Below are 10720 nucleotides of genomic sequence, written 5' to 3'. Positions count from 1 at the left end.
TCCTGCTGTGTTCTGCAGACATCCATTTCTGCGGACAGCAGGCTGCTCTCAGCCTCCATTTCAGCTTCCACTGAGGGGCAATACTACCAACATTCACATTTTGACAGATTGCTTCTCAGTAAGAGGTCACTCATGATCTCATCCAGACAGTAAATGGGATGCCTATCAAAACTCTAATCCTGAATTTGCACATCATCGAATATTTTTCAAATAGAAACAGCCACACCATCTGACTACAGAGGAAGTCTTCTCAGCTACATATGAAGTTAAGTAATCAAAAAATACTGAACTAGTTTTGCATCATTGCACAGTCTTAATCACCCTCTCAACAATACGAGGGATATACTGCCTTAGGAGATATTTAGTGTAAGGAGCCTTACCTTTTGTTCAGGCTGCCCTTTCTTCATAGTATCTCTTGCTAAAAAAGCACCACAAAAATAGAAAGTTAAAAAATGCATTTCATTCAGACTCATGCAATACATTCAGCTAACTCCATCTATTTTCAGTCTTGGGAGGACATTTCAAGAAACAGATTTGCCACCCTCCCAGTTAATCATATATGGAAACATACACAAGTACAAAGTTTTTCTATAAATAACGCTAAACAACTACTATGATCAATACTGCAATGCCAGGTTCAGCAATGGTACCACCTCAAGGCAGAGTCTGAATTTACCTTAAAAGTTTTACTAAAAACAAACAAAACCCAAAAGCCTTCTTTCCCCTCCCAAACAGGCAGTTTATCACCTTTTTGTTCAAAGGACTACAGCTGCCCTCCAACAAACAGTTCCTGAAGACACAGCAGTGGGAAGATACACAATTAAAATGAAAGAATAACAGCAAACTGTTATAGCCATGTTCTTCGTACCTTTGCTGGAATCCTCCACGGCAGCTTTTATTAAAGCCAAAATGTCAATATTGTCACCAATTCTGGCATAGTAAGCACAGTCATGACCAAGGCCATCAGTCAAACTAACATCCGCACCATTTCTCAGCAAAACTTCTACCGCATCCTTGCAGCCGTATTCACAGCCTAGCATTAGGGCAGTCCTGAGGACAGGGAGAAAGATTGCATTCAGAGACTCAGGGATCTCACTCTTTAATGGAGCGATCACTTACAAAAATAATCCTTCGTACGCTTATGTCTAATCACGGAAACTTGAGTCAAGGAAATCTTTCCTCTATCAAGAAAGGAAACTAAGCTTTAAAAAAGTCATTTAGTCAATGTTTAAATATTTGTTAAAAAGCAAACAAAACCCACTATAACAGCAGTATTTTCACGAAACTTAGCATAAATCTACTGCCTTTGACAGAGCCACCGAGTATTCTGAAAACTCCTATGACTTCGGCTTCCTCTCTATTTAGATAGAAATCTCAATAGACACAACAAACACAAGACAAGAAGTTTAGACAAAGTTCGGGGGGTAAGTGCTTGAGAGCCCTGGCAATGCCTTCCAAACACTTGCCAGCTTCAGAACATGCAATGCAAATATACCCATGTTTTGTACCACCGCAGCCTCACATCCATTGGCCACCAGGCAGTCATCCTCCAAGAAATAACTGGCAGAAGTAGCAGCTATAAATAGAAAACCCCTCCCCGACCCTGGTTCATGAACATAGAATCAAACATTTCAAGGCCTTTGGGTCCTTTTGGAGCTCCAATGGGACTCAAGTACTTCTTGATGGAGTACTGCTTTTGTCATGACCCATTTTGCATATTGATCCCAAAGGGTGCAAGATGCAGCTTTGGACAGACAAACCCTTCAAAACAACCAACTGTGGTTTCTCTGCTGGCAGTAACAAGGCTGTATGTATTTCAGATGCAAGAACAAGCAATAAAAGAGGCCACGCTTATCTGCATTATTGAATTGGCACATCTACTTCTGAACTAAATCCCAGGTCCTTTTCCACAGAATTTAGCGTATTTGTTCTGTAGTCTGAAAGCCAAGGGACAGCTTTCTACCCTTTAAATAGCAGGCATTCCGACAACCCTCTGTATGCGTTACCTGTTTTGTTTGTCCCTGGCATTAACGTCTGCTCCTCTGTCTATCAGAAGCTGACAAACTGTGGGACGACACATCTGCGTGGCCAGCACTAGTGGTGTCCTCCCATCCTGGAGAGAGGAAGGGGGAAGAAATAAGGAAAGGGAGACAAAGTAAGAGATAGCACAAGAACTCCAACAGGGTTTGTGCAGTAGAATGCTATAAGCAGCAACTTACTCCGTCTCTTGAATTCACTGAGGCCCCATGATCACACAATAGTTGTATACTAGAGGCACAATCTGACATAGCTTTCAAGAGAAAAAGAAAGAGCAAGTTATACTGCTGAAAACAGTCTCCGTGAAACCCCAAACACCTCCCTGGCTGTATTTGTTTCACAAAAATTCATGCAACTAAGTTAAAGCATGACAAGGCTCTATGACTTAGTTCTCACACAACCATCTCAAAAGCACATGAAAGAAATCAAACACTACTGTTCCGGACATTGCATAGCATAATGAGGATGCAGACAATCCAGAGTAAAGGCATCCTAACCTACTAACATCATTGCTCTAAAACACTGCTTGTGATACTTGCTTAAGATTTTACAGATAATTCATGGGCATCAGAAAAGACTTTCAGACCTACAACCTCTGCTAAGACTGTTAACAAGTCTGTTATTGAGGAAAAATGCCATGACAACATAAAACATTTTCTTCTACTACAGTGATCCAAATTGAAAGAGAAGAATTTAGCACCTCTGAAAACTAATCCATTAATTAAAATCTAGATTTCATACTACAGTTACCAGAAAGCAAATCCTTTTACCTGCATCATGAAGAGCAGTTCTTCCTTGAAGATCCACATTTTCTGTTGGACAATTGTACTGTTAAAATAAGCAACCCCCATTATCAACTAGGATTCAGATTGCGCTTACAAAACATGAAATGTTTTAAGGTTTGAATTAAAGCAATACAAAGTGATTTAAGAAAAAAACCACTAGTTTGTAGTTTACAAATATAGTGACATACATGAAAGAGCGAGCTATGGGTACATGCACTTCAATGCTCTAAACACACTGATCAAAAGAATGAAATTAAGATCATGCAAAGAAAATGCACAATTCATCACAGACTTTTCACAAACACTTTCAAATGTTTGTTCACTATGGCTAAGATTCTCTGCCACTTGTCATTACTCCTTCGCTACCAGTATCACTACTCATTCTGGGACTTCACAGAAAGTGTGTCACTTCTATCTTCATGGAGACATGCAGCAAATAAAGAGAAGATGAAAGCTCACTAAAAGCTCAAAAAAATTCAAATAAGCATAAACTGACCAGGAATAAATGAAGAAAAAATAAATGTCACACAAACCTGACAACCCTCCAACATTGTTTTATTAATGAAAGAATATGGATATAAATGTCCCTCTTTTGAAGAAAACACTACTCTTCAGTCGATCTTTCAGCATTACTGTTCCTAAACGCAAACATATTCCGAAAAGGAGCACTAGCCTTTAAAAGACACTCAGCTCCATTTTCTTTGAGGTAGAAACTACAGCTTTATTTGATTGTCTGTGTGACTAGACAAAAAAACTGTTTCATTGCTTTATTTTAGCACTCTTTCAGCCACAACTGGTTAGTTAATATGAAAAGGCCTTTTCCCCATGACTGTCTCATTTTAAAAAAAATAATGTAATTAAAAAAAAACCCACAGAGGAGTGGCATACCCCAGTTTTGAATCAATATATTTAAGAGCATCTTTTTTCTCTCAAGAAAAACAACTGTAACAGACAAGTTTTATTTTTCAGTACCTGCAACAGTTTCTGCAAACATAAAGCATGGCCATATTTTGCAGCTAGGTGCAATGCATTTCTACCTAAAAATAGAGATCAACATCAATTCAGGATCAAGTTTAAGATTAATTTAGAAATACCACACACAAATTCAACACACCTATGTTGTTTCTCAGAAAGTCTATTACTAACCATATAACACTAATTCATAAGAAGTTAATTTGTACTTCACTAAAGCATTAGCATAGTTTATTTCATCCCAAGAAAAATTTGTCATCTTCCTCCTCCATAATTCTATATGCTTCAATACTACTCATCATGTGCTAGATTTATGAAACATCAAGGTACATATGTGTCGTTAGACTGCCAGACTGATTCCAGGACAAGAGACAGTTCAGATCAATATTCACAGCATTTGAGATACAAGAGCCCCCGTCTCTCCCACCCCCACTTCTGTCAGCGCTATAACTCAGTCATCTCTCTTGTATATACCTCACTATTTGTTACACAGTCTTTTCTTATTTCAGAGAAACTGCAACCAAGGATTCAAGTTCATTAGTTAAATTAATCTCAAAATACTGCAAATGACTCCACACAAGCATTAAAAAAAAAAAATCTTTCATACGAAAGGAGGAGGCTAGGTTACTTCTGTAACAAAGTTGAAAACAAGAGAATATTCATTAACTACACTAAATTATGAGGTAAACAATCCGAGGCAAAATTAGGACCCGTTTTTAACTATCTCCTCCATAAGACCTTCACATAAACTCCGATACCACACATGCAAATCAAGAAAGTAGCACAGACGTGCTCTGAATTTTGAGGGCTCAGTATGCGTACACAAACACCTACCATATCATTTAATTTGAATCCTTATTGTGTACGGTACTTTACAAGTCTTAGTGAAATACACCTGAATTTAAATGAACACAAATTCATTTAAAACCAATCCTATACTGTTGTTCTCAACCAGAAATATGCCAATCTCGCCAGTGACTCTGGAGTAGACTATATATGCAGTTATAGCAGCACAAAACCAAAGTTCTTAAGTTCGGCTGCATTCATGAACTTACACGACAGGACATGACCAGTTTCCTTGAAGATCACACAAGTTAATTTTTTTTTGCCAACTACAGGAAACTACAGAAATGAGGATGATCTATCCTGTAGTTCAGCTTAATTCTACTTCAAAATAAAAAAGCAAGCTGAGAATTTTTGCCAGTTGCACTTGGACAGTTGAAGAAGCCTACCTGCAGCATCAGTGGCTGTGATATCAGCTCCGTGAATAAGGATGGTGTTCAAACAATCCAGGTTTCCCTTTGACGCTACAACATGGAATCTAAAAATAGGAAATACCTTGCTTAAGCACAACTGTTTTATACACAAAAATGGTAATATTAACCAGGAAAGTCAAAGCAAACAGCTGTATACTGAAAGCATTATACAGTACAAATCCAGCTTCGAACAGCATCCAAATCCAGTTAAGAGTTTTGCAGATATTACTTTGAGGAATAAGATAATGGTTACTTCTCAAGAAAGTTATTTACCTTGAATCAGTGAACCAGGTGAAAAACCAATATGTTTTCCATTTCCCTTTGATACTCAAATCTGGCAAGAGCAAGTATGTAATACTGATCTTCTCTTTGAGGTGAAGATCGTTAATGAGAATTTCACATTCTAGCTATCTGGTATTCTAGTTTAGATGAAGCTAGAATCTAACACGATGTATTACATAGATTTATATCTTTTTAAAGAAAGAGTTCCTAGAGCAGCAGTAAGATTTAGGAATTGAGTCACTTTCAGTAGCTCCCCAACACCATTATGGGGGTACAGGAAGTTACTTACGCAGATCTCCCTTCCACATCCAGTTTAGTAGGACTGACTCCTTTTTTGGCAAGGATTGATGAAACCTTTTCCACATCGCCCCTTTCAGCTGCTTTCATTAACCTGTCATCATATTTGTTCCAGTCTGTGTTCAGCTGTGTAAGAAAATTAGAAAAGTAAGGAGCTTATGGTACACTATTGATCTACTAAATGAACTTCAATAAAGGCTGAATCATATGCAAGTGGGGGGATACAACAAAAAATATCTTGGTTTGCAAATAGAGCTATACCTGTTAAGATGTTTAGAGTTACTTACGTATAGCATGACTGTAGCATTTCCATCAGGCTGTTAGCATCGAATGTACAGTGCTCTAAGAGAGTCTGGTTAAGTCACTTTGGTCCCAAGGGAGACCTTTAGGATCAAACCTCTTTAGTTTTCCTCATTCTGCTTTGTTCTGTCGTATAGGACTAAAGCTAAAGCCACACACAGTAGTTCCCTATCCTCATTCTCAAATAAATTTTTCAGACAGTTTTGCATATTAGGTTTTCTTTAGACATCTCCTTCTAGCCCCTCTACCTGCCACCTGAGGCTGCCCAGACGGCTATCTTTTCACTGCATCTTTACTTTCTCTTCTCTCATCATGGATACTTCCGTTCTGACCAAAAAAACCAAGTCTCTTCCCCCATAGTCGTTGATTAACAGACAAGAAAACCTGCTGCATAGTCAAACTAAGAACTTCACACAACAAAGGAAGGGCTAGCATGTGTACTTGTACACATGCACACTTTGTACAAGAGCAATTTGTAATATCTCAAAACCATGCCAGTGTGCCTAGAAGGGACTTCAGAAGTCACGCAGACAGGGAACCCCACACAAGATCAGCTATAGCTATACGTTGTTGTCCTGGTACTTGTCTAACCCTCAAAAGCTCCACTGAAGGAAGGGGTAGAGCGTCCAAGGAGAAGTGCAGTTCAGTCCTTCATTAATCACATCACAGAACATTTTTCTTAATGCCTAGTTACCACATTTTAATCTCTCCTCTATGCATATTAAGAACTCCCCCTCTCCTTTTCTCTGCAGCAACTATATATTTGAAAAGTTGTCTCTTCTTAGTCTCATGCCCTTTACAAAAGGCACATCAACTGCTCTCACATCAGCAAGGCAATTAACTCCATTAACTGTATGAAACTGGAGGTTTCTTCCTCTTTGTTGTCAATCATTTGAATTGACACAGTCTAAATAAAACAATTGTTTCATTTCTATATGTGAGATATCTGTACATGCCTCAAAATTTACAAATTAATAAACAAGACGCAACACAAAGGAACAGATAAGTGAGTAACTGCAAGTAAGAGAGCCCAAAATAGTACTGCTAACAACTTCCAATCTAAGTAATCACCTTCAGCATAAGCTTTTCAGTATTCATTAAAAAATTATTTTATAAGGAAGTGGGCAGATAAAACACAGTTGCTACAATTTTCCCCTCTATCAACCCTTAAATAGTAAAGGTACCATAGAGAACTCAATAGGTGAGCTTTACGAGATATTTAAACACAACAATTATGAAATATATGTAATCAATGGCAGACTTCAGTTTTCATGAATTCCGCAACACATGAAATATGTACTAAATTTAGCTCTCTCTACACCAAGTTCACATTTATCAAGAACAGCTGAGCTTCCTGGCTTTACCAAAAGCTACACTGTTTTTCATGTCCAATGCCTCACTAAAATTGACAAAAGAACATCAAAAAAGCAAGCAGCAGAGACCCTACGTCCACCTTACCAACTCCTACAACCTGCGTTTCCTCAAAATCTTCTTCCACCCACTCACAGGGGTGCAGAGTTTGACGCTGCTGCCCACCCCACACAACCGCAGGCTGCTGCCAAGACAAGCATCCCTCCCCTCCCCAGCCGCTCTCCCTCCGCTTCGTGTGCCTTGGCCCAGGGGAGCACACTCACCCCACACAAGCTCAAAAACCTGCGGAGAGACCTGCCATCAAACCAGCTCGCTGACCCAACCCGTCTGCAGCCAGGTAACGGGAGAGGCAAGGCAGCAGCACACAGCAGGGCATGGCAGCGGATCTGATACGACACCGGACCGTACCCCAACCCTGCGAGGTGTGAAACCAAATGATGAAATGCTGCAACTCAACATATGTACACACCACATCACTGCAGAAACGTACCTACTAATTCAACTCCCTGAATTTGGCCATTCTTAAAATTAGATCTGAACCAGCTCCATTACATCCCAAGCCGTTTTCAGATTTTAGCATCAAATGGGTGTGCTAAAAATATGCAACAGGACACAGTTTTTACCTGTGTCAGACTGTTCAAAGAGTCAAAATTTATCCCAGTATGATATTCAAGAGATGAACATCTATTGAGCTGTAGAAGAAAGAAATTCAAAGTTTATAGCTTTAAATTGCCAGCAATTACCACAGCAATGTAGAATGCACAGAAAGTACAAGTCAGTTATAAATAGACCACCACGCGTTCAGTTTCAGACATTCGTCACGCCCCCACTTTTTCCTTGTTTACTTCAAATTTAGAATTTCAGCCCACAGGCCAAGCATCCCACCCCAAAACACAGATCTTGTTCTCTTCGTTGCCAGGCCATCCTTTCTGAACTGCTTTACACTTTTCAGGAAATTCTGTTCTGTGACAGAAACCTCACAGCCAAGTTGGACACTGATGACTTGATGTTCAAGAAGCTTTTAACAGAAGAAAAAGGCTTATAAAGAAGTATTTTATTATATTCAAATCTAACTCTACACAGCAAAAGAATTTACTGATAACAGTGACACATAAGTAGCCTGTAGGTGCATGAAGTCACTTATCACTGTGGATCAGAAGTTCCACGCCTCATTGCATAAAGAATATTAAAACTGGTAAACCTAATAATTTCCAAAATAGAGCAGCCAAAGAGTAGCTGAAAACACTTTTGCTTCTTGAAGCAAGAAAGCAGCCTATCAATCCCGTATCCTTCACGTTGCGTTCATCACAATACACTCCTCTGCCTCCCTAAAGCACCAAACCCACTGCACAAGTCTCTGCAGTCTTCACGTGAAAGCAAGAAGAACAACAATAGATAAAACTCAAAAGCTATGTAATCTTCACATTAAAAAAAATAGTTACATTCTATCAAGACAGAACTACTCTCCCCTTAAGACTGTCTTGCTAGCAAAGACTGAAAATTTTCGAGATTCAGCGTAATAAAGTCTGGAAGATCCACAATGAAGAGCGCCAATACCAATGAGGCAGTTCTCAAAGTGGTCAGAGCCCAGAGCCGCAGCAAGGCAGGTCTCACCTCGCACCAGAGCCAGGTTTGCTAGGTAAAAGAGGAGATACAAAAAAGAAGGGAACCAAAAACCCACTGCCACCACCCTGCATCTGTAGAACGATTTGTATAATGGTGGTGTAATCATGATTATCTTTATTGCCCATTCTCACGATAAACAAGATTACAGTAATCAGGAAGCCTTAGCAATAGCTTATTCCGTACAATACTTGCTAAAAGTGACATGAAGTAACAAAAATAGACAACTAATGACATTACAACCTCCAGCGATGCCCAGCTGAAGTGCAGTACCGATTCGTCAATCAATTAAAATGTCCATTAGCTTAAAAGCTAAGCCAGCTTGGTTGGCATAATGAAGTCATCGCATGGGTGACATTACTGTTCCCAGCAAAAGCTGCCTGCATTGCCGGGGGGAAAGACAGCATTCCTCCACAGCTTGGCAAAGTTTCCTCTGCTAAACTACCTTATGATGCAAGTTTTATGTTTTGTTTTTAAATACCTTAGAAACTGTACATACATAGCATCAAGCTCTGCTCCCTCTAAATTCTTTTGCATATTGATACTTTTCACATCCTTCGAGGAAGCAATCACGTCTTGCGTGCTCGCCACTGGGTTTAGACTGCTGAGTTTCATACTTGGAGCTTATACCTGCTACTGCAAACTCACTCAAAATCTACAGAAAACCCTTCACTGGCCATTCCTTGCTCCCATTTCTTAAATCTTCTGATTAAGAGCAGCATTATTTACAAAAAAAAAAAAAAAAAAAAAAACACCCATCTTAATATTCCCCCCCCCCCCGCCTTGGTTATAACACCTAAGTAAATTGTATCCCTTTCCTATGATGTACTGAATCAAATATTGTCACTCAAGCATTTCACATTTAAGGAAAATTCCTCACAGGAAGAGTTGTTAAAGACAGGGTTTACATGTCTTTATGTGTCTTTAAAATACAATGCACATTAATTAAAAAGAAACTGTTACAAAACATTTACAAAATTCAAGCTTTTGCAGTTGTAAACTAGCACTGTTGACAGGAAATCTAAGATACCTACCGTGTCTTTAGCCGCGCAAGAAAACCAACAAGTCATCATAGAACTCGCAGCTTCTCGCTGCCAGAAGCAATTGGTCTCTCCCGCATCAAGTTACAAACCACTGCAGCTCACAAAGCACCAAGCCAGAGTTCAAAAAGGCTGCTCAGAGAAATGTATTCTCTCCACCGCCCTGAATTCATCTTGTTCCATCCTCCCCTTAGCTTGGATCCCCCACTATATTTTCCCCATCTTCAGGATCATCTTCAGACTTCATAACTCTTGGAAAAGATATGGGCTACCCCCAGCCAGAGGCTGCCCCGCCGGTGAAGCCCTTTGCGGATCCGGCCGGTCGCTCCGCAATCCCCAAGAAAACCCCCCGGGAGCTTTTGGTTCTGTTGCGACAGACTGCCCGAGTGACTCAGACTCACAAGTAAATATTGCCCAGATCTGAAATATCTTGTAAACAATACGTAGACAGTTTCATCAGCCCAGATCTATTTTCTGATAATCCAGTACTTGACAGCCGAGCAATAGAAAGCAATAGCTACGAATACATTCTCCGCGTGCTCATGCCCTGAGTAACACATTTTAGATTCGATGTTAACTAACAAGACAAGCATGCATGAAACTTTACTACAGTGGTGTTATGTTCGGCAGACATGCAAACACTCACTTTAAAATAACAAACACATTAGTCAAATTAACTGTCCACTGACATTAGCGAAGGCCACACTTAACACCACTAATAACACAGAAGGACTGAAATACTCGCAGGAGTAATTTT

At 39.6% G+C, this 10720-nt stretch overlaps 1 protein-coding gene across 1 annotated transcript in view; it reads right to left on the bottom strand.

Moving 5' to 3' along the window:
• The window catches only part of UACA (uveal autoantigen with coiled-coil domains and ankyrin repeats), a 21421-nt gene extending 11425 nt beyond the window's left edge, over positions 1-9996 (bottom strand). Inside the window, exons 1-9 of the mRNA XM_009698243.1 lie at positions 9958-9996; positions 5622-5755; positions 5027-5115; positions 3795-3859; positions 2808-2865; positions 2220-2290; positions 2007-2113; positions 869-1050; positions 381-418 (exon numbers count right to left, since the gene is read on the bottom strand). Of these exons, the coding sequence (XP_009696545.1) occupies positions 381-418; positions 869-1050; positions 2007-2113; positions 2220-2290; positions 2808-2865; positions 3795-3859; positions 5027-5115; positions 5622-5755; positions 9958-9996 (783 nt within the window). The remainder of the gene's footprint in view (positions 1-380; positions 419-868; positions 1051-2006; positions 2114-2219; positions 2291-2807; positions 2866-3794; positions 3860-5026; positions 5116-5621; positions 5756-9957) is intronic.
• Positions 9997-10720: the final 724 nt, after the last annotated feature.

The sequence above is a fragment of the Cariama cristata genome, unplaced genomic scaffold (assembly GCF_000690535.1).
Source record: "Cariama cristata isolate BGI_N322 unplaced genomic scaffold, ASM69053v1 scaffold16184, whole genome shotgun sequence".
In the NCBI taxonomy this organism is placed as follows: domain Eukaryota; kingdom Metazoa; phylum Chordata; class Aves; order Cariamiformes; family Cariamidae; genus Cariama; species Cariama cristata.
Note: the sequence above shows the minus strand (reverse complement) of the source record. Positions and strands in the feature narration are given on the sequence as shown.